This window comes from Populus alba, chromosome 11, assembly GCF_005239225.2.
Source record: "Populus alba chromosome 11, ASM523922v2, whole genome shotgun sequence".
Lineage (NCBI taxonomy): Eukaryota > Viridiplantae > Streptophyta > Magnoliopsida > Malpighiales > Salicaceae > Populus > Populus alba.
In genome coordinates this window covers 17735638-17759201 of record NC_133294.1, presented here as the reverse complement: position 1 = coordinate 17759201, position 23564 = coordinate 17735638, and the positions used below count along the sequence as shown (strand labels likewise).

The 23564-nt window shown below is 33.4% G+C and overlaps 3 protein-coding genes across 11 annotated transcripts; all 3 read right to left on the bottom strand.

The window, feature by feature from the left end:
* Window positions 1–4604: 4604 nt before the first annotated feature.
* Window positions 4605–9006, bottom strand: LOC118031442 (internal alternative NAD(P)H-ubiquinone oxidoreductase A1, mitochondrial). Of its 2 annotated transcripts, none has more exons than XM_035035875.2 (9): window positions 8787–9006; window positions 7010–7684; window positions 6668–6881; window positions 6131–6291; window positions 5967–6032; window positions 5717–5880; window positions 5512–5626; window positions 5126–5305; window positions 4605–4949 (listed from the first exon to the last, which is right to left on the bottom strand). In XM_035035875.2, the coding sequence occupies exons 2-9, from the start codon at window positions 7595–7597 to the stop codon at window positions 4794–4796; spliced, it is 1644 nt and encodes a 547-aa protein (XP_034891766.1). In that variant the 5' UTR covers window positions 7598–7684; window positions 8787–9006; the 3' UTR covers window positions 4605–4793. The 2 variants fall into 2 exon arrangements, with proteins under 2 accessions (XP_034891766.1, XP_034891767.1); XM_035035876.2 differs by lacking the exon at window positions 8787–9006 and adding an exon at window positions 8595–8758.
* Window positions 9007–14704: 5698 nt separating this feature from the next.
* On the bottom strand, window positions 14705–18142 carry LOC118031440 (endonuclease 1). The gene is made up of 9 exons (XM_035035865.2): window positions 17945–18142; window positions 16253–16433; window positions 16076–16168; window positions 15941–15996; window positions 15773–15856; window positions 15528–15623; window positions 15368–15432; window positions 15171–15244; window positions 14705–15048 (listed from the first exon to the last, which is right to left on the bottom strand). Exons 1-9 carry the CDS (start codon window positions 18140–18142, stop codon window positions 14924–14926), a joined length of 972 nt encoding a protein of 323 aa, XP_034891756.1. The 3' UTR covers window positions 14705–14923.
* On the bottom strand, window positions 18142–23149 carry LOC118031441 (endonuclease 4). Of its 8 annotated transcripts, none has more exons than XR_012171282.1 (11): window positions 22738–22914; window positions 22451–22566; window positions 21511–21685; window positions 21234–21344; window positions 21071–21126; window positions 20568–20651; window positions 19907–19999; window positions 19559–19626; window positions 19204–19277; window positions 18451–18631; window positions 18142–18419 (listed from the first exon to the last, which is right to left on the bottom strand). XR_012171282.1 is itself a non-coding variant. In XM_073412763.1 (11 exons), exons 3-11 carry the CDS (start codon window positions 22562–22564, stop codon window positions 18513–18515), a joined length of 894 nt encoding a protein of 297 aa, XP_073268864.1. In that variant the 5' UTR covers window positions 22565–22622; window positions 22738–22834; window positions 22926–23149; the 3' UTR covers window positions 18142–18512. The 8 variants fall into 8 exon arrangements, 7 of the variants coding, with proteins under 7 accessions (XP_073268864.1, XP_073268862.1, XP_073268863.1 ...); XM_073412763.1 differs by adding an exon at window positions 22926–23149 and having other exon boundaries at window positions 18142–18631; window positions 22451–22622; window positions 22738–22834; XM_073412761.1 differs by adding an exon at window positions 22926–23149 and having other exon boundaries at window positions 18142–18631; window positions 22738–22834.
* Between the last annotated feature and the right edge of the window lie 415 nt (window positions 23150–23564).

The window sequence follows — 23564 nt, the reverse complement described above, 5'->3', positions numbered from 1 at the left end:
TGATTTTTTTAGTCCCGAGTCAGGTAGAAGGAGTGATTGTACTTTATAGCTTTTAATTTTAGCTAAATTTTGTACTAATTTGACGCTTTGTACATAAAAGACTCGATCTTTTTCATCTCTGCTTGTTGGATTTCTCTTCTTTTTACTGTGTCGTCTCAGTGCTTAACCTGTACTAGTTGCTTTGAAGATGGTAACGATTTTGACTGTTCCTGCCATTTGGCGAGGGCTGGATTCATCGAATTGGATGAGTACATGAGTGATAGACGCCACAGTTTAGAGCTAAATTGAAAACCCAAACTATAACTAAATTGAAAACCAATTCGCAACAGTGTTTTGAAGTGGGCAAATTTGTGGGCTGAGTTTGCTATTTATTCTGATTTTACCATTTAACCTTATTTTGATTCGCATCCTGAAAGCCCACATCCGATTCTGATCTGTAATGATCAAGTTGACAGCATGCATTATTTTGAGCTCCCGAATGATGCTTACTGTATGGGTTGGAAGCTATGATTAAGATCACTGATTGATTTATTAATGGCAGAAGTTGAATGGAAAGGTTTAAAGAACCATGTTGCTTCAGGCACTGTAATTGATCCTGTTCTTGAATCTGTATTATCCATATTACCTAGCGATATCAACACAGCCAGCCCGTTCAAGCTACCTGCACGGGCGTAGCTAGGATTATTTGTTAGGGAAGGCCATAATTAATATAATAAAATATAATATTTATTTTTTAATGAAAAAAAACATGTGTTTTAGTTTTATTCAAATAACTTATTACAAATATATAATAATTTTTATATAAGATAAAACGTTCGTAGCAATATCAAATTGAGTCAAAAGCAACGAAGTTAATTTCATATTTTATAATATATTTATCACTTTAATGTTGTTAGTCTTTATATCTAACAAATATAAACATACAAAGTATATAAGAAACATTACCTAAAGTGAAACATTAACTAAAACGAAGTATTATTTATGTTTGTAAACAAATAAAGTAAAAAAATAATAAAGAATGATTCTCACTAATCAACACGGGTTCTTTGTAAACTGAAGTGCATTGGAGTTGCTTCAACTATAACTTTAACATTATACATTGGAGTTGGTTCACTAGGTTGCAAGTTATCAATATTTTTTTTCAAAAAAAAAAAAAAATCAAATTCCTTTTATTTTGTTCATGGTTCAACCTAAAATCAAAACATATATTGTGAGAAAAAATTGATAATTTGGATGGCTCTGCTAAAAACAAAACATAAAAAAATCCAAGTATAATCAAAACAAACCAATAAAATATATATAATTAATTAAAAAAAAAGCACTATAACAATAATTCAAAAAACAATTGGTAAAACTAACAAATCTAAGAAAAAAATAAAGAGAAAATGGTAGAATTATATAAAAAAAACACTTATTAAATTATTAACAAACATCTTAAAACAAAACAAAAATAGATTTTAAAATTAAGTTCCTTTTTTTTATTTAATGAAAAATAAATTAATTGATGGCTCTGCTTCAATATTTTCATTGAAAATTTTTACTTGTGATTTATATTTATATTTTTGTTTTTGACCGGCTGCAAAATTTATTGCGCAAAGTAATGATTTTATATTTACAGTATTTATATTAGGGCTGCGCAAATTAATTAAAAAAAAATCAAATTAAAAAATCACATTTAATTACGGTAAGAAAACTCACATTTGTGAATAAAAAACCTCATCCACACTATATATATATATATATATATATAATAGTATGGTTTTGGAAGGACAACGTCTTGGTTTTGTTTTATCTCACGCCTTACATTTCGTGCATGATGCTCACTGCTCATATGGCACTAAGTCAGGAGATGCATTAGCATTATCAGCAGGGGCGGAGATGCATTATATATGCATGCATGGATGGAAGTAGAGGGGGGGCTCGGGCCCCTGCTTGCCCCCTGGCTACCTGGGCAATGTCTCGAGCCTTCTTGCTTGCAAAAGATTCAAAATTCTCTGGTATATAGCATGAGAAAAAACTAACTGTCATTTAAATTCATTAATTAAATAATGATTAACCTGTAGAAACAAATGATATCATGGTCGAAGAAAATATAGAAGTTGATGGTAGTTCTAACTCTAGTGTGAAAGATATTTATGATTTTGCTCAATGAAAAAATATTGATACTAGTTTAAGAGATATTAATTTTTCGTGGAAAAAGATCCAATTAGAGAACATGATCTTATTTTTCCAAAAGGAAATATGAATGGATGTTTTTCGATTGCATTTTACACCCGAAAACGAGCCAATAAAGAAAAACAAGATAAGAGATGGTTAGTTTAGTCAAAACCTTCTAATAAAGTTTACTTCTTTTATTGTGAATTATTTAGCATTGTTCAAGTAAATTAGTAAGCGAATGAACCAGTAATCATGAAATAGGTTGATTCAGAACTGAGTTTATCTAAAAATAAAATAATTGATAAACATCCACGAGATTAAATCAATAATAATAAAAAAAAGAACACATAAATCATAACTGTAGTGAGAACTCTTGCTTGAAATAATCTAGTATTTTTGTGGAGGTAATGAAAAGATCTACCAAAAGAATAATAATACTTGATTGTAATGGTTGCAGAATTTGATTCCATTGTGCAAGAACATGCTCATAGAGTTTAATATGGAGAAATCGAAATTACTATTTAGGACACATCATGCAAAATGAATTGATAGAACTATTAGCATCTAATGTAAAAAACGCAATATTAAAAAAAAACAAAAAAAATAAAATACTTTTTCAATTATACTTAATTGTACTCGTGACAAGTTACCAATAGCAAATGACTCTTACTTTTTAAGAAGTGTAGAGACATCGGCAAGTTTAATAAAAACAAAATAATATTTTTTTAAAGTTTTTAAATATACATGACACGAAAATTTTCTTGATGAACTTATAAATGCATTAGAGAAACATCAACTTGAAGTTAATGACATAAGAGGAAAATGATATGATAATAGCTCTAATGGTAGAGCTTTTTACACCCCATCCCATGTGGTTGTTATAATTTAAACTTATTTTATATGATATGATTAATTCATGTCTTAAGGCTATATTATTTTTTGGTGTAGTTCAATGTATATATTCATTATTCCCCCCTTCTACAAAAAAAAAAAAAAGAAAAAGAAAAAAAAGAGAGGAAAAATATTACAAAATAATCCAAGTTTGTCCCTTAAACAATTGTCACAAACATGTTGGGAAAATCAAGTAGAAAGAGTTAAAGCTATAAGATATCAAGCTCAAAAAATAAGAGATTCATTGCTACAATTAGCAAAAGTAAGTGAAGATCCTAAGATAAAACAGTGAAGCCACATGCTTAGCAACATATGAAATTTAAAATTTTGAATTTTTATTAGGTATGACTAGTTGTTTTGTGTCAATTTAATTAGTAATAGTTTGCAATAAGAAGAAATGCATGTTTATGTTCTTAAAGATCAATTAAAATTTCTTATATCATACTTAAAAAGTTATAGAGAAAAAAGATTCATAGATGCTTTGATTTCTGTTAAAGAAAATGAAATGAAAATAGAATTGGTATTTCATGAAAAACATATGATTCATAGAATTAAAAATTTTGATGACATTGTTGATGATAACATAGTATTAGCGGCTGAAGAATCTTTTCGAATTAATTATTTCTTATAGATGGTAAATCAAGTAATTTCTTCAATTCAAAATATGTTTAAACAATTCACTGCAAATAAAAAGTTGTTTGGTTTTTTATTTAGTTTTGAGAAGGTAAAGAAGTTTAAGTAATTAGATAGTGTTTGATATTGCGTTTTGAAAAAAATTAAATTTTTATTTTTACTTCAAATTAATATGTTTTTTAATATTTTTAGATCAATTTAATATGCTGATATTAAAAATTATTTTTTTAAAATAAAAAAATATTATTTTAATGTGCTTTAAAATAAAAAATACTTTAAAAACAAACTCTACCATATTTCTAAACAAAGGATGTTTCAAAAAACCCTGTTTAGTTCTTGAAAATAGTTTGAAGCATGATATATATTATGATATTAATAGTTTAGATATGCTCTGGAAGTAAAAGTCTTATAAAAAATTTTACAAATAAAAACCAGTTCTGCACTTGAAATACTAGATTATATAATAAAATTAATTTCTTTTTTTTAATACTTGTATTACTTATAGAATTTTATTGATAATACCTATAACAGTTACAATAGCTGAAAGAAGTTTTTGGAAATTAAAATTAATTAAATTCTTATTTAAGAACAATACAAGAAAAACTATGAATTAACTATATTACCTATATATAAGGATCTATTAGTAAGGCTTGATTTTAAAAATTTGATCCGAAATATTATAGTTTCGATCAAAACTCCTTTTTTTTTTATTCGAGAAAATCCCATATATCAAAAAATTGTATTTTGTGGATTCAAATGAGCAAGTAATATCCTAATTATTCCATGTTCTTACAAGATATGCACGTTTTGACTCAAATTTTACTATCATGCCATGTCCCTTAAAGACTTCGCTCAAAACTACATCTCGAGATTTGTTGTGCAAATCTTAAGCACTTTGCTGTTATGTCATAACCCTTGAGGACTTCGCTCAAAACTCCATTCACCTTAAACATACTCAAGAACATATGAACATTGAATTGAATAAAATCAAAGGAAATGAGAGGTTTTAAGGAAAAACATATAGAGAGCCTCAGCTCAAACACATTTAAGAATCACAACACTACGTCTCAGCAATGCCAGTGTTGAGTCAAGTCGTGTAAAACCACCGTATCCTATCCTATCCTGGAATTGTCTCTGCCAAAAACCAGGGTGGTTGCCCAGTTCACCACCACGTAAAGCCGGTTCCTCCAGCTGACCACACGCGTAAGGTAAGCTGAGCGCCAAATCAACCAGCTAACAAATCCAGCATGTGATAAACCTTTTGCATCCTGCCATAGATAAAACGAAGGTTTCATCAGCTGATGACAGAGGTAAGATTAGCTAGAAGAGAACTGCTAAGCAATGGAGGGCCACAAGTGGTCCAAATTTACAGGGGCGACCGTGCTTAGTGCCCATTGGTCAGGAGGCATGGCCGTAAAAATTGTTTTGCAAGATCTCAGGGTACCTTGGATTGGCGTAGATCAACCAGCGCCTTGTAACGACCTACTGATGCCATGCTCCCCAGATGCTTGTAGACAAAAGGATCACCAAGAGGGATATCTTTTGCACTCAAAGCCTTGCCTCCATCATGCTTTCCGATCTTGTTAAACAGCTCCAAAAGATACTTCCCTTGCCTTTCTGCAACCTGCAAATGAATTGTGAATTTTATGAGCTTACAGCTGCTTGTCCTTGAGCAGCTTAATATAAAAAAAGGGAAAAAAGAAACTGTCTCCTTAATTGCCCATTTCACAGTCACCAAAAGCATGCAAAGATTTTAGATTAGCTAGACTATTGTGACAAAACAGTGGAGGATGGATGTGTCAGAGAGGTAAACTAGCTAGAGGGTCTGACCTGAGCTAAAGCTGGAAGCACTGGTCTCCCTGAATTTTCAAGAAAACCAGCACAGTCTCCAAGTGCAAACACATCTTCTACGGACGGGACTCGCAACCATTCATCAATTCCAATCCTGTGTCAATAAGATTAGTCAGCAAGACCTTCCAAAGACAGGAATTGCAAGAAAGTAGAAAATTTTCAAATCAAATTGCTGTTTTGATACCTTCCACCAGGGGACTTGGGGAGGTCTAATGACTTCACAAACTGAGAGGGACCAACACCAGTAGACCAGACCAAAAGACCATAAGGAACATTAGTCCCGTCATTAAGAACTATATTTTTGGGGTGCACCTCTTTCACTACTCCTCGCATAAAACCGACACCAGACTGAAAAAAACTCCAGAATGTCACAAGCAGTTCATAAGAGAAATTGTTCAAGTGCACAATAGAGATTCGAGTACAAACAAAACTACCTTGGTCAAATGATTTGTTGCATATTGCCGCAGGCTAACATCAAAGGATGACAGGATCTCATTTGCCTGTTTAAGAAAGGAAAAAAAGGCAAAACCAAAATGTTAGCAATTTAATATCTCTTTGCAGAGTTATTTGTAAGCAAGTAGAGAAGCATGTACATTACCTCTATGAGGGTGACTTTGACATAATCCTTAACATGAGTATACCGGTCCCGAACATCTCTCATGATAAAATCACTCAACTCACCACTAAATTCCACACCAGTAGGACCACCTCCAATAACTACACAATGTAAAAGCCGTTTCTTTTCTTCTTCAGGTATGCCTGCAATAATATAACTGGAATAAGTCTTTCAATTTTGTTTTTTAAATGATGAATTAACAGCATGGAGCTGCCTGACTGAGCAAATAAGCCAGCTTCAGACACAAAAGCAGAGCTTCTTTTTTGCCTGGGAAGTTGGCTGGAATAGAACCATATCTAATGAGCATAAATCTAGATTCTCTTGTTAAAACCGGGAGCCAAAATTCAAGAAATGGTTCCCTGAGTTGTTCTTGGATCAAAGAATGAGCAAATACTTGAAATATTGGACAAAAAGGAACAGCTTTGATCATTTCTTCTTCTTCATTCTTTACGAACTCTGAAAAAAGGCATCAGAGTTTGAAATGGAAAACAAACTTTATAATTAAATAGCAGAACTCACCTGGATTTTCAGAAAGCATAAGATTCAAGAGAAGCTTTTTCCTTATTTCTTGAGCGTGATTCACTTCTCTAAGAAAAAACGCATGTTCCTTTACTCCTTTGATACCAAAAGTCAGAGGCTCAGATCCAGCAGCAATGACAAGTTTGTCATATGCAACTTTAAACTGGTAAGGTTCATGTGGCAGTCCACCATTGCTGATTGTCTCACAGTACACCTGATCACATCAAAGTAACATCTAGTTTAAGTACTTTCACATGGAAAGCAAATTACATTGGATTGGCAATTGCGTATCCAATCAAAATACTATTTGAATTTGCATTAGAGGGGAAATGTAAGACTCACCTCATGCTTGTCTGTGTCAACGCCAAAACAGGAAGCCATGTAAAAGTATGAGTCGGGACTTGTTGCCAACGCAGATTGTATCCGATTAACAGGCTCAACCACTGAGCGAAACTCAAGTGTTCCAACACAAGTTGAAGCCAGCAAAGGTGTGAACACCATGTGATTCCTTGGAGATATGCAAACAATGTCATAAATCTTGGTGTCCAGTCCTTTCATGAATCGACAAGCAGCCCATCCAGTACCAAGGACAACTACCCTTGGCTTTTCACCAGGCTTTGTTGCTTCAAGCCCTGGATACCTTGGTTCATCATATTCGGATTCTGACTCCTCCGCAACCCTCTCTGCAGTTGTAGATTGATACCGTGGAGTTACCTTGATTCCCCTGCTCTGCATATTCACGTGATTAATCTTCCTGAAGCTGGAAATGTATGAAAAATCACTGGCAGCTTTGGCATTTTGAAGGGAAGGTAAGGGACTTCTATGGATAGATACTCCTTCAGTTAATAACGCATCCCCTTCACTTGAGTAACTGCCAAAGGTGCCTCCTGTTCTTCTCAAGCCACTTCTAGCAACCCTTGCAAATGCCATGTCAATAAAGTATCAGTCTAGAAACAAGAGCTGATACCCTCAACCACTCAATTCAGGATCAAATATAGTAACCTTTTCTTATTTAACCTGCAATAAAATTGAGAGAAATGAGCTAAGCAAACAGCACATGTATATGAATTCTTGAAGGAAGAGCTCAATGTACGTTTATATAGAGAAAGCCAATTCAAATTAGTTCCCAAAAAACTGCAATATATCATCTAACTAAGCCTAGCTAATTAACGATTTCAATTATGCAACTTCACAACAGATCACTTCTTAACTTCTAAGGTTCGGAAGCAATTCCCCTTCATTTTGCAAGCTCTTAAACCAAAAGGCAGGAAATATAGTTCCCTCCTGAATAATGCATCATGCGGTGAATTACATAACCCCAAAGGCCTAATTAATTTCTAATTTAGATGATAAATCCTCAATAGCCCAAACATGAATTATAACCATTCAAGGAACTCTAGAGATACATAAAAACGCTTGAAGCAAAAAAAATGGGCGTTGATTTAGCACAAACACATAGAGATACAACATGGTGGCATCGGTATCAGAATATTCGTTAATTTAAAACTAATCTATATTAATTTATTAAGCAGCAGCCATTTGAAGGTGGATTTTTTAATGATCACTCACAAGATCGAATCACAAACATCAAAAAACTAATTTACCAAACATGTTTAAGCTACTAAAACAACCACAAAAACTCATATAAACCCCTGGAAGAAAAGATTTTGCACATAAAGAAACATCATCCTAGTCCATTATAGAGATTTAAAACTTTCAGAGAAAAAAAGAATTGAACTTCCACAGATCTTGAAACAAAGTTAAGCACAAGAACTAAAACCCACCACCAACAAAACTGAAAATTAACCAGTAGCAACGCATGCCTAACACAAGCAATGACATATGCCATGATCAGTTACCATACTCAAAGTAAACAAGGACCATGAACAAAAATAGAAACATAAAAAAAGAGGAAAAAAAACATTACTTTCTTAAAAAAAACACGAACTTTTCTCGAGTTCTGCTTTGAACTGTACCCGAGATTTCTGTTTTCGTTTTTTAAGACAAAGTTGCTATCTCTTTAGTAATAATGAAACACTAAACAAGAACCAACTTAACAACAAAAACAAATTTCAAGTGTTTTATGAGGGAAGAGAAAGAGAGGAAGAAATCAACTCACGTCAAGGAATGTGCGTGGGAAGAGAGAGAAGAGAGGGGTAGAAGAAACCAAGGAGCCGACTTGAGTTACAAGAAAAATGCATGAATATTATTTAAAACAGCAAAAGCGGAGTCCGAGGAAGGAAGCAAAACCGAATCATCATGTCTTCTGTTTTCGTATATTCTTATTTTGTGCGCTGGTAACGAGCATCATAGAAAGAAAAAAAAAACATCATGGAAATTGTTCGAGAAATGTTGCAACAGTAAAAAGAGAACGTTCTACAAAACGACTTGCTATTTGGCCCCTTTTTTTCGCGTTTTGGTGTGGTTTACGTTTCGGAAGGACAATTACGTCCCTGCAGTCGTCTGCATGTGTTTCGTGTGGGTGGCTGAAGGGCATAGTTGTTAAACCCTAACTGGAAAAAAAAATCTAGATTATTTTATTAAAATAATAGTATTTAATTAAAAAATAGATTTAAACAAGTCAATATTTAAAAACAATTTGATTATTTTAATGTGATTCTAAAAACTCGATGGAGTTAATCATGTTTTACCAGTTTAATATATTTTTTATTTAATTTTAATTACAAATCAAATTAGATTTTAAATAACAAGTTTCTAGATTAATTTAATAGACCAGTCAAACAGGTTAAATAATTAGAGCGTGTTTGGAATTGTAATAAAAATTATTTTTTAAAGTGTTTTTTATTTGAAAATATATTAAAATAATTTTTTTTATTTTAAAAAAATTATTCTTGATATTATCATATTAAAAAATTTGATTTTTTTTAAAAAGCATATATATATATATATATATTATATATATATATATATAATATATATATATATATATATATAAACAAACGTAAAGGGTACCTAAAACCCTTGTTTGACTAAGGTTTAGGAAGGCTGTTAGCAAGAGTAGAGTTAATGGCATACAGTTGGGTTGATGGTTTAAATCTCCAATCAAATCTTCCACTTTTTTGGAAATTGAAAACAAAGTCAATGGGAAGGAAGCATATGGGGACCACAGCCCCCAGGAATCTGGAAGGGAGTTTTCGTGTAAGAGTTTTAGGCTCACGTGTCCAACAAGGTCTGCTTCCTTATTGGTCTTGATGCTGTTGCAGAGTAGTAGTCTCCCGTGATTCAGGACTTGCAGCATCCTTGCTGATGCTGATTTTCATTTTCAAACTGTGAATTAGCACCGTCAATTAGCAATACCACAGGTCACACGTTTTGAAATGGTCTAGTGGCAGGGAAATATCTCAGATTCACTGTAACATGTTTGTTTTTATGTTTTAAATATTAAAAATTAAAAAATATTATTTCAATTCATTTTTAAATAAAACATGTTTTAAAAAGATTACTATCTTAATACCAAACGCGATATTCACATGGCATTGGCTTGACAGAGTAGAGAATGATGTATTTTCTTTAAGTAAACCTAAACTGAACACGACCTGGAGCAGTAGAAGCCTCCCATGATTCAGGACCGGCGGCGTCTTTGCTGACGCTGATTTTGATTTTTCAAACTGTGAATTAGCACCGTCAATTAGCATGACCGCAGGTCACACGTTTTCAACTGGCACTCCGGCAGGGAAATATCTCAGAAAGTCTGGTCAAATATACTGTAGCATGATTTTTTTTTGTCTTTGATTTTAATACCGATAATATATTTTAAAAATTGAAAGATTTTATTTTAATATATTTTTAAATTAAAAATATCTTAAAACATAACCTAGGCACATGTCATTTGCTTGACTGAGTAGAGAAAGATGCATTGGCTCGAAGAAAGCCTAAATTGAACACGACCTGGTGTGCCGTCCAGACACAGAGACAGACACTGGCGAAGTTTGTCTGCCTGTCCAATGCTAATTCGGTTCGTTTTCAAGGAGTGTCTATAAAATTCTCTCTCTGAGGAATATGAATGGCATGGTCAACGGGGTGTAAAGGTCCAGGATCGGTGTTTCTCAAGCTCCAAAAATTATCAAGAAAACCCTAAATCGAAAAAGTTTGGAATAAATTCTTAAATTCTTTTATAATAATCTCTAATGAACAATCCATACAATAAATTATACCAAGAAATTAAAAGAAATTGTTTCATGTCGAACCGTCTATTTTTTAAAAAAAATTCATATTCGAGTTCATGGTAAAAAAAAAAAAAAACTATTACATTCCAAGTGGATATATATTTTAATTATAGTATCATTATTGGTATAGATTATAGTTTTAAAACCTGGCTCGGCTAGGCAGGTCGACCCAGGATCTGACCAACCTAGGGTTGGAATCGAGTCGGTTGAAAAAAATAGAAAAAGGAAAAAACTTGGTGTAATCTGGTTAGACTCGGTTGCAATCCGTTGACTTGTTTTTTTTTTATTAAAACAACGTTGTTTTGATTATAAAAAAAAAAGCATTGACCCGGGCGACCCAATTAAAATCTAGAACCCTGGTCTTAAACCGGGTCGAGTCTGAAAACTATGGTGTAGATTTCTCGTAAAGATAACTTATATATGTATTAAAATAGTTGAGATTTTCTTGTTCTCGAGTTTGTATACCTCTTTTTAGATGCTAATCTTAGTGCTACAACCTTTACATGGAGTGGAATCCTTACATAATCTTCTTTCTAATAACAAAGTACCAAAGTTGTTTGGTATTTGAGTTGTGAACCATAACACCTTGATTGACAAAAGAATTTTATAATTTAAATTTAGTTTCTAATATAAAAGATTGATATCCATCACAGTGTGTTTCTATCATTTTCAACATTTGGATTATAGTTTTAAAACCCGGCCTAATCTGACCCGACAGGTGACCTGATTTGGGACCCTGGGGTTAGAACCAGACTAAATTTAAGAAAAAATAAAGAAAGTAAAACCAAAGTGACCTGGCGGGTTGACTCGGTGACCTGATTGACCAGGCAATAGTTGATCAAAAACCCGATCGCAACTAAATTAACATGTTAGACCGAGTTTTATAATCATAAAGTTAATACTATTTTGAAACAACTATATTATTTTGTTGCGCTAATATTAAAAATAAAAATTAAAAACATATATTATTATAATATATATTTTAAAAAATAATAGTTACCGTAGTCTTATATCACTGACATCTTAAGGTCCACATAAAAGTTCATCCCCACCGGTCTTTGGTATCTTCAATGCCAAGCCAAAGATAAAGTTGGTGGCTAGTTGATATGGAAACTTGGTGGCAAGAAGAGCCGAAATTATTTGACTAACAAAAAAGGTTAGCTAGATATTAAGTAATTTGTATGAAATTATTGGATTGATTTTGACAACCAAGATGGGTTAGCCAGATTTCTTGAGTAATTAAGAGAATTATCGGGTTTATTGATTAACAAATAGGTTTATTGGTTAATCCCTCTATTCTTTATGCCTTCATATCATATTATTTATGATATCTAAACATATGTAAGAACTATATTCAAACTCAATCTAAACATCTTGTTTTCATGCTTTCTCTCTTTTTTTTTTAACCAGTTCAATTCTCTTTTACATTGAATTTACTTATTTTTCTCAACTTTAATGCTATTTCTTCACTTAGTCTTTCTTAAATATTTCAAATATCATGATTAAACATAGTTTTCTAAATATCAACATCGAAAACTCATTCCTCCACTTTTTCTTCATTTGGCCGAATGTCATCTTCCTTTTCCTCCCCCAAATTTTTCTTCATCTACTTGTTATTTCAACTTGTTTTCATGTTATTCCACTTCAACTTCATCATTTTTCCTTTTCCTTCTAACTTCCCCAAATTCCCATAAGAACCTTAAGTTCAAGAATCAAGGATTTAAGGGAAATTAAACAAAAATTCCATGAAATTACTTCCTAACTTAATCAAGTAAGCTTAAAAAAAAAAACCATCTAAATCAAACATTAAATCCAAACTTTTCATGCTTACCAATTGACTTTCTTCCAATTTCTCTTCTCTCCCAAGGTTAGCCAAATTCCCTCTCTCAATTCCTCCTTCCTTCATTTGATTCTTTCTTAGATTAGTGTTTTATAAATTGAATTTTGTAAGTTTACAAGGTTATTCTCTCATTTTTTTTTATTTTTTTTGTTTTTATATTTTTCCCTTACTTTTTTTTCTCTCTCTCTCTCTTACTTTTGACTTATTAATTGATATTATGAGACTTAAATATATTGATAAGTATAAGTATTGAGAGATTGATTGATGAATGAGATATGATCCAGGATGATTGGATCAAGATGGAAGTTTGTAATGGCATATAATAGAAGTGTTGTCGATAACTTGGTACTAACAAAAAAAATAGAGGAAACTCTGTTGAATTTTCAAAAATAAAATAAAATTCTATAATCTTAGACTTTTTATTCAATACTTGACCTCTGTAAAGAAATGTTTGAGACTTCATGACATTATAAATTGAAAATGTTACATGTTCGCTCTAATTGTCAAACAGGATACCATTCGATTGGTTTTCTTTATTGCAGCACAACACTTTTGGTTCATTTTTCACATGAATTTAAACGAAGCCTTCTTCTACAGAGACATACAAGAGCAATTACACATTGAGCCACCACTTGGTTTCATAAACAAAAGCTAATGAAATAAAGTTTATAGGTTGAAGAAAGCTTTTTACAGACTTAAACAAGCACCAAGAGCATGATAGTCGAATATATTCATACTTCAAGAAGGATGCTTTTCATAAATGCCCATATGAACCCATATTCTTCATAATGATAAAAGAAGATGGGAAGATGTTTTTGTTGTGTCTATATGTGAATGATCTCTTTTTTATAGGAAATGATGAAACAATGGTGGTAGAATTTAAAAGCTTAATGAAAAAGGAGTTTGAGATAACAAATTTGGGATTGATGCACTACTTTATTTGCATTAAAGTAAAACAGTCATCAAAGAGAATCTTTATTACTCAGTTGAAAAGTTCTAGATGAAAGATTAAAATCCTATCATCATACCAATAGAACCAAGCTTGAAGCTACACAAGAATTCTGAGGGAAGGACGATTAATTCTACTCTCCATAAATAAAACAAATTGTAGGAAGTTTAATGTATCTTACTATTACAAAGCTAGATATTATGCATGCAATGAGTATTATAAACAAATACATGGAACATCCTACCTACAGAACTTATTTTAGAGCAACAAAAGGGATATTTTATTATTTAAAGATCACTTCAAGCTATGTGTTTATGATGGGATCATGAGCAATTTCATGGTCATTTTAAAAAACAACCAATAGTGATCTTATCTACCACAAAAGTTAAATTAATGGCAGTTAGTTCATATGCCTTATAAGCAATTTGATTAAGAAAGTTATTTAAGGTACTATATTTGAATAAAAAAGATTTTATTGTTATGCATTTTGATAACATGTCCCTTATAAAGCTTGTAAATAATCCAATCTTTCATGATAGAAATAATCATATAGATGCACGCTATCATTTCTTACATAATTTTTACAAAGAAAAAGTTAATAAATACTGTTCATTGTTGAAATGCGGATCAAATTGCAAATATAATGATCAAATCATTACAACGATTAACGATGCAGTACGAGCCACGTAACTAGGGAGGGGTTATAATGGGTGATATCCAACTAATTGAATGATAAGGCCCGGCCCAGTCACTGATCACATCAACAGCACTCTACTCTGCTTGCAAGGGTGACCAGATCGGGGTAAGAAAATAATAGATTTGGGGTCAGAGTTGTAACTAATTAATGACGTCTCAATACTTGATCATCTCCATCAAGTCATACCATGAACAGAACATTTGATTGGTAAAACAACGTAGTAAAATCTTGTTTTTGGCCTGGAATCTTCAAGGAATTTAGGAAAAGCAATTGATGAACTTTGAGTTTTAAGATTATGCAGTGTAACAGCAAGGAAAAGGGAAAGGAAATCTGAGAATGCGAAGAAAAAAAAAGAAGGAGAATCTGAGAAGAGATCAGTTTTAACTTTCTTTATAATTACAAAATGACAGAAAATGTGGCTGTGGTTTTTATACAGCAGAGTTAAGCCATAGCAACCTAATTAACAACCTTATAAATTAAGACCAGGATCATACATGAGACAGTTGTAGAGACATTAGTTACAGTAACAACAAATATTACAGTCAAAGTTTCCAAGTCCTGTGCTGGTTAGTAGGTTTTTTTTTTATGTTGGTGACGCAAACCCTTCTTCGGGATCCCCAAAAATCCGATTCAAGAACATGGCTAAACGAACTCCACCTTGAGCAATGCGTTTCATGACAATTGGCATCCTCGAATCGAAGTAATCATCTATGATCATGCAACATATTTTCAAGTGTTAAACTTCAACCACACTCTTTAATTCTTAATATTTTGGATTTTAACAGATTGACATTAGTGTGCGTTGTTGTCTTTAGGTGATATATACGTACCTGCTAGAGTTACACCTTCCTTGACGCCTTTGTAACCCCATTTGCAAGCCATGTTTATGCTCTCTGTGGCATACCTACACACGTAAAAGGCAAGCATGATTAACAAATCTGAACTACGTAACCTAATGAGAAATCCCAGTTATTTACATGTTGTGTTTTGAAAGAAACATGTAGATGTCTAGAATTAGAGAACTCACTTGTCTGGACATGAAAGGAGATCATCACAATCTTTCCACGATGCTACATCGTCAAACCATATTCCCTGTGTAACATGGCAGAAATATATAACAGTTGGTTGAAGAGAACCAGATGTTTAATGTATACATGAAGATGAAGTGAATAGGCAAGTTGTCTTACATCAGTGAAGTTCCCCTCTATGGCTTCTTGCAAGAGAGCCATGTCATTGTCATAGAAATCCTTTAGAGCTGTAAGAATAATCTCCCTGTCCCATACCTGGATAAGCAGATTCAACTTCAGTCATTCATAAAAAGAAGGAAAAAGAAAAAGGACACTGCCCCTGCAATATTATCTGTACAGGAAAACTGCCACTGCAATATACATCATAAGCTGAGGCTCCAAGGATGGTCATTGATGGTACTCACATGGTGAAGATTAGATTTGTGCCTGAACCATCGCAGTTCAACGGTGTTTCCTCCTTCATCACTAGTGAATCCAACATGCATTGGCTGTAAAAACAAGAAGAAACTCATTGAATTATGATAAAAGAAAGATCATAAGACGTGCAGCACCGGAACTATATATATATATACCTGATGAATATCTCCCATGAAGTGGGACAAGAATAACAAGGCTTCTGTCAAATTATCTGCAAAGTTGTTAAAAGAAATTGTAAATCACAGGACTCCAACAGTAAAATCATAATCCTGGAATGTGGAATTCCTTACATCGACGATCTGCAGTGCCGTCCCTATAGTGCAAAAGCTGAGAGGTAAAATTTTGGATGGCACCATCAACACAAGCATCTTTCACACAATCCCCTAACACAAAGTAACAAATTAGCTACAGCAGTTTACTAACGACTAAAAATAATAGTGATAATTATGAGGTACAAATTAGCTTACTCGAATAATCAAATGTGCAGGCTTTGTCTGGTGTGTCAATGAAGTGAAGTGGGCTAGTCCACCTGTATCTATACCAATGGCGGATTTGGTCAGGCCATATGCAGAGTGCCGATAAGTCGCCGTTGAGGTTGTGAGGCAACAGGTTTTCTACAGCATGTGCTGCCTCAGGCCCTAAAAGATTCTGCTAATTGAAAGTTCATCTGTGAGTAAACAAGAGGACTCATAGTCTTGTTGCAAACTAAAAACGCATCTCCTGACTCCTGACCATTTCTTTAAGGCAAAGTAAGCTCGCTTATCCATCACGTAACAGTTTTTTGATTTTTCATACTTTGATGTACCTTTCTTAAACGGGTATTGTGTGAGCTTAAAGACATTTGTAAATACCTTACGGTTTTATTTCAGGCAAGAAAGGCCCTATTTAGGTCACTAACAAACACAATTTAAGACTTGTAAGAATTAACTAGTATATGGGGAAGCAAATTTCAGGACTGCAATCATGATTTCACGGGTTTGTTGCTTGAGCAAGCTAGCATTTAGGTGTATGATGCACAACTCCCAGATGCCAGCCAATCAAACTGGTTAAGTCCCTATAATTCCGGCTCACAGGCCTTCATTGGATCCATTGTTCTGTATTCAAGGTGGAAGAGGACCAAAATCGCAAATAAACAGACTGTTGATATCCAGAAAATTGTTTGAGCTAACACAGGGGAAAGGGTAGAGAACTTGTAAGAATTATAGTAACAAATTCAATTTATTGGTTGTTATCTCATGATGATGAATATTCGCCTCTAATGATGATATATCTTCCTTGATTTTTGATAGAATTTTAGTTTCTATTTTTTTGCTGAAAAGTAATTTGTTTTTTTGGATTGAAAAGTAAATTCTGAGAAAGTGAATTATTTTATGATGTTTGGTAGTATAAAAAAAAAAATTAAAAAATATTTTCAAGTGTTTGGTTATGTCATGGAAAATAAACTAGAAAATAATTTATTAATATTTTATTTTTCTCAAGTTTATTAAAATAATAAAGAACAAATCTTACAAATTAAAAGTTGAATGAGAATGAAATTGAAAACAAAATATAATTTCATAAATTGATCTCAAATAAAATAAATAATAATCAAAATAATAGAGATCAAATCTATAAAAAAAAATTAAAAGATGAAGAAATTAAAATAATAATAAATAATTAACATTTCATAAATTATTTCAAATAAAATAAGTAACAATTAAAAAAATAAGGATTAAAATTGATAAATAAAAAATTTCAATAAAAAAATAATAAGGAAAAAGCAAATAACAATTATAAAAATAAGAACCAAAGTTAATATAAAAATTAAATTTTAAGAGATGAAATTGAAATATAAATATTCAAAACAAAATATATATAGCAATCAAAAGTTTGAGGACTAAATTTAATATAATTAGCAAATAATTTAACATTTCTAAATTTTTTCACAACTTCCGGAAAGTGTTTTTCACTTAAATTTTCCTGGAAAACACTTTCCTGATTTTCCTTTAATTAAAAAATGTTTTTCGTTGATCAACTTTCCTAATAACAAACAAACACAAAAAAATTTAAAAAATAATTTTTTAAAAATCACTTTTCAGAAAGCAAACATAGCCTTAAACATATTTCACACCTTAAGACCTATGGACCTACTTCTTAGAAGAAAGGATATGAGATATTACCTGTGCAATCCGACAAGTTATTATATGACCCTCCTTGCTCCATCCCAGAGCTCCTGGCAATGAAATGGAAGCTACACCCGCAAAAAAAACAAATGCAAGAGCACACAATCTCAGCAAACCTCTAATTCTATCCATATCTTTACTTTTTTTCTCAGCTTGAACTGCCTGATGTTTTCTTCCTCCAATATCACAAAACATGAGAAACGAAATGAGCCATTAATTTGAGTTTTGGATACATATATAGAAAGCTTAGAAAAGGTTCGGTTACATTTATACAATAAAGAAAGAAGGGTTCTTATTGAGTACAAGTATTAACCACTCTTGAGTGCCCTTCAAGTTGACATTTTCCATGTGCAAGAAGGGCATATTCGGGAATATCCAAGACAAAGCATACCACATAACAGGATTGAAATCAAGAATTGGTTTAAAAGATTAGTTTGGAGCTTGCTTAACAGAGCTGACGATGAGTAAAGTATTACGCATAAGGTAAGTTCGAGCTATATATAAATTGGTCCGGTGGTCCCCGCTCTGTGTAATCAACTGAAGATGCTTCTTTCTCTCTTTATCTTCATGCTTGAGCAATTTTCACGTGAGAAGCAAAAATGCGGTTCAGGGTGGCAGCTAACCGAATGCCCCCTTGGGCTAGTCTCTTTTCCACAACGGGCAGCCGGGAAAGAAAGTAATCATCTGCAGCGCAAAAGATCAAGGATTACAAACTATTCTTAACAGAGTATGGCTAAGGAAATTCAGGTAGTTTATGACGTGAGAAAACAGTCTATTTGTTAAAAAACTTGCTGGATTGAGTTTGCTGCAGTCCACAAGCATAACATGCTGGATTGAACTGGACATGTGCATGGTTAAATACATGAGAAGCATGGTCCAAACGTCCATACGATATTGTGTTGGCTACAAAGACCTTTGCATTGTCCAATCAAATATTGGAAGGTCCGATTTTGCGGCTTTGAGCGTAGAGATAAAATGATTCATGGGATAAAATGACATGTAAATAAAAAAACACAAATATGTAGCATTTTCAAGGTTAGTTGTGATAACAAAAATGGCATTTCCCCTCTTACTTGGAATAAAATAAAACCATTATCAACAACCTGCAGGGCACGCTTTGCACCAGTAGGAAGCAGGCAAGACTCATGAGGTATAAGCTTTACATGAGTCACATTTTAATCATATGCAAGGCTACCCTGATCTAGCTTCTGTAACAAGAATCTAAAATTTATTCATTGTTTGATTGAAGAGAATACCTTCCAGAGTGCTTCCAGGCGTGGCACTCTTGTATGCAAACTTGCATGCCAAACTAATGCTTTCAGAAGCATAGCTGCACAATTTGAAGGGAAAAGGATCAAGCCATTATTTACCAAGTCCTTGCAACTGATGGATGAAGTGAATTTATTCCCCGAATGAAATGAAAAACTTGCATCTCGAGCAATCAAGTCTAACTCTATATGGGAGAATTGACATGCGTATGTGTTTCAGCAGTTTCAAACGAGTAAAGCTTTCACCATTCTGAAAATAGCTCTTTCAGTGCATGGTTGATTGCACTATTACATGTCTGCCATTACGCAGATGAAGCATGCAAGGAAAAAGGAATATACTTACGGGTCTGGACAGACTGTGTGGTTGTGTGCACAATGCTCCCATAGTGGTTGTTGATTGGACCAATTTTCCTATCAACAATGAAATAAAGCAATAAAAAAAAGCTTCTCACTAGAAAAAATGGCAAATAAATAAAGCAAAGGCAAAATCCAGGAGTACGCACTCACACAAAATAAAAATTTGTGAAGCAACAAATTCATATCCCCTAGTTATAACTTTCATGCGATTTATATAGAACAATTCAGAACAATAAAAGAAGCAGATATATCAAGTACTGTCCTTCAACACTACTGATACCAATGTACATGCTATTTTCCAAATAGAAATCAGAGAAATAGATTAGAAGTATACTGTTATATTTTCCTGAATGGCCCGTATCATGGTCGCAAGATCTGAACTGTAGAATGTCTTCAAGGCTGTTTCAATAATCATGTTGTCCCATACCTGTGAGAGAGAATAACAGTATTGAAACTGATATAGGAGACTATATAATGCTAATGACATCCAAAAACACATGGGAAAGAGCATTTGTTGTTCCAAAAACATATAAACGATGACCATTATTTGGAAACCATATTGACCCACAGGTAGGTGAAGAGAACAAAATAAGCATAAAAGAAGGTCATGTCAAAGTAATTTGATGGTCATTAAAGTCCACAATGCTTTTCTATTTAGAGCAAAGCGAGTGAAGTGCTTTGCTGCTTACTTTACTGTGTATACCTATCATCCAAGTTGATAGACCAACTTGGATACTCTCAAATTCTTGAGAACATGATGGATCATGTTTAAACTTGATTTTTTACATAGTTTTCAGATATATAATTAGCAAGGTACTTGAATTTAAGCTAAAATATAATTATTGATTTGAATTTAAACACGATTCATCATGTTCTCAAGAACATGAGAAGATCCAAATCCATTCCATGCACATTAACTGTCTCAAAACATTCTCTTTGTTTATAAGGGAATCATCCTCCGCATGTGTAGATTAACACACTACAGAAAAGCTTACATGGTGCAGGTTTGACTTCCTACGGTACCAACGGACTTGTATTGTGTTTCCTCCCAAATCTCCAAGGAAACCTACATGCAGGGGCTGTCATCACAAAAAAAGTTCTGAAATCAGGTCAGTAGACAAGTGAGTCAAGTTAAATGGCTCTGCAGCTAACAGATGAGCATTACTAAACATCATCACATATAAACCACAACAGATAAAGTATTTACTAATATCACAGAAGCACTCCAAAGGAGTAGAGACCCAAATAAGGCATCCAGTTATGTACTAAAAAGAACGCCTTCAGAAACAAATCCTTCCTGTTCAATGATGACAGGTTTCTATTCCAAGGTTGCTTTTTAGTTCTTCAGTGTTGCATGTCCATAGAAGCAATTCCAGAGAAAGAATTTAAGATTCTAATTATATATGCAGAACAATCCAGTTACCATGCTAATTAAGATTTAGCACCTATGTGCTGTATTAAAGCTGTGAAGTCTTAGCAATAGGCAACAGGAGCAGACCTGGTGTACATCTCCAATAAAATGTGATAAAAACATAAGTGCCTCCGTCAAATTGTCTGCACAACCAACATAGGAATAGTCCGCATATCATACTTTGCAAAAGGAAATGTCATGATATATAGCACTTGCATGTGCCAAATTCAATGATATAATGCTTAATTACAGTTTGACTCTGAATTGGAATTCTGATATAGCGATGAAAGTTGGTTCGTGTAGTTGTGAATTGCTCCAGTGACACATCTATCTTTACGTCCAGAAGAGTCATGACAATCCCCTGAAAGAAAGCTGGAGAACATTAAAAGGGCTAATATTTGCCTCTATACCCCAGCAAAGTGGAAAGTCATGAATGCAACTCAACAAAAAAACTACCATTGAATTTACATAATAGTGCAAACAATATATAGCTGATCCAAAGAATAGAAGGGGCAAGCTGAACTTACTACAGTATTCATAGTTACACCTGAAATCTGGCGTATCAACATAGTGTAAAGCACCACTCCAGTGATAGTGGAATCGGATCTCATCAGGCCAAGAACAAACATTTGCAAGATCACCTTCAGCAGACTCTGGAAGCAATTCCTTCACCGCAGCTAGAGCTTCTGCAGTTAGATACCCCTAAAGAATCAAAAGTGCTTCATCAGATAGGATTAACAATTGCAATATTCCAGGCAGATTCTGGGCTAGACATTGCTCTACATGATACTTATTATGTGGTTGCACATTCCCATTACATACTTTCTATGGGAGCCCGTTTTGCTTTATTTGCAGGATTTTACTACTGGGTGGGTAAAATCACTCATTCAATCATTATCTTCTAATCATTGACAAAGATACCGTAAAAAAACTCAACAAACCTTGATCATTATCGTTCTCCACACATCTCTTGTTTAGATTAAGTATTTGTGGTCCCACAATATGCGACCAGCAACTGCTAAAATGTATCAACAAGTTCAGGTATACTAGTAGTACTGGAGATTTTTCCATAATCTCAAAACTCAGAGTTCACTTGAATTAAATCTCAATTAAAGTTGCCTAGGACGGGTGGATTAAATTACCAAAAAAGCGAATCCTAAACAGGAGCATGTATGCAATCAAGGCTGGTCTAAAAGTCCAAGAAGAACTGGAATATTCGATGAAAGCAATACCAACAGTTAGTAAAACCAAACGTTTTCATTTTCTTAGCAGCTATAATTCAAATTCTCAATCAGACAATCACCCCACATCCAAAATGATAAAAAGAAAACTACCTAAGCAGACCTAGAAACATAGCAAGCAAATTAAGTGAACCAAACAAAGATCAAATTCTGATCACTGAGAGCCAAATACAAAATTGACAATTTAAAAAGTCCAAAATTATAAAGGATAAAGACCAAATCTCGCCTCTGCAATTTTGCAAGTAGCATAATGACCTTCCTTTCCCCAACCAAGAATCCCAGTAACAAATTGAAGAAGAACAAGCGCCCTCACAGCCCACAACAGGCCAGACACCCCCATTTCTGTTCAGTCAATAAAGGGTCAGTTTCACTTTCAACTAAACCCCCTTGCTTGGTTTCTGAGAAAATGGAAGAAAGAAGACAGAAAAAAAACGGTACAACATTTCAAGGTAAAAGAAACAGCTCAAGTGACCCACATGGAGGAAGTTACGTAATACAGTGAAAATGACCCACATGGATTAAGTTGCGTGATTGAGAAGGGATACGGTGAAAGTTTCAAACTTTGAGATTAAAGTTTGTTTTCCGTTCTTTCTTTTTCTCTTGGCATTTTCTCGGGAAACAAACAAACAGAAACTAGGTAAGATTAAGAAAAGGAAAAGGAGGGAGATAAAAAGGGACTTTTTTTTGTGTAACGAACTTACCTAACTGAGAAGGTGATCAATCTGGGCTGGCCTGTGTTGTCCCAATTGCTTGCTTCGGATTATGATGCTTTTCTTTGATTTTGGATGGTTGCGGTAATATGAGTAACACTAGTTTCTAATGGGGTTGGTTTGGGGAAAGTTACACTATGGTATACCAAGTTTTAGCTCTGTTCATTTTGATACATGGACATGTTTAAGGCTATGCCTTAACTTAAACAAGTAATTTTAGAGAAGAAATTCAGAAGAAAATGGAAGAAGAAGAAGAAGAGATGTTTTATCATTCAAATACTTGCATTCCTTTCTTTACAACAGCTCATGTACACCAAGATTCTAATTGACTTAACCATATCAACTGTACTAACTAACTATCATCCTCACGTGTATACTTCTCTGCAGTTGCTTTCCACCCTTTATTCTCCTAATTATTCACATGCTTATCCCTTTATTTATCACATATCAAATACTTCATTGATGATGTAAGCTCATGATCATAACAATACTTTTATCTTCAATAGTTTCTTATCCTCAAGAATCAATATTGAATTCTGGAAATTGTTTTGCCAATTCTTCCAGCTCTTCCTATGTAGCATCCTCTTGGAATATATTTGACCACTGTACCAGACTCATTATTATTGTCTT

Bases quoted from the DNA above. Each gene is read 5' to 3' on its own strand.
- LOC118031442 (XM_035035875.2), bottom strand. From the start codon at position 7,597: ATGGCATTTGCAAGGGTTGCTAGAAGTGGCTTGAGAAGAACAGGAGGC. The intron at 5,881-5,966 runs GTAGTTTTGTTT...AGTTTTTTTCAG, and splicing joins CAACAAATCATTTGACCAAG to TCTGGTGTCGGTTTTATGCG. The intron at 4,950-5,125 runs GTACCCTGAGAT...TATCTATGGCAG, and splicing joins TTGATCTACGCCAATCCAAG to GATGCAAAAGGTTTATCACA.
- LOC118031440 (XM_035035865.2), bottom strand. From the start codon at position 18,142: ATGTTTTGTGATATTGGAGGAAGAAAACATCAGGCAGTTCAAGCTGAG. The intron at 16,169-16,252 runs GTAAGCTAATTT...ACTTTGTGTTAG, and splicing joins CTGCACATTTGATTATTCGA to GGGATTGTGTGAAAGATGCT. The intron at 15,857-15,940 runs GTATATATATAT...TTGTTTTTACAG, and splicing joins TCATGGGAGATATTCATCAG to CCAATGCATGTTGGATTCAC.
- LOC118031441 (XM_073412763.1), bottom strand. From the start codon at position 22,564: ATGGGGGTGTCTGGCCTGTTGTGGGCTGTGAGGGCGCTTGTTCTTCTT. The intron at 21,127-21,233 runs GTAATTAAGCAT...TTGGTTGTGCAG, and splicing joins TTCCAATTCAGAGTCAAACT to ACAATTTGACGGAGGCACTT. The intron at 19,278-19,558 runs GTAAGTATATTC...CAAATTGTGCAG, and splicing joins CACACAGTCTGTCCAGACCC to CTATGCTTCTGAAAGCATTA.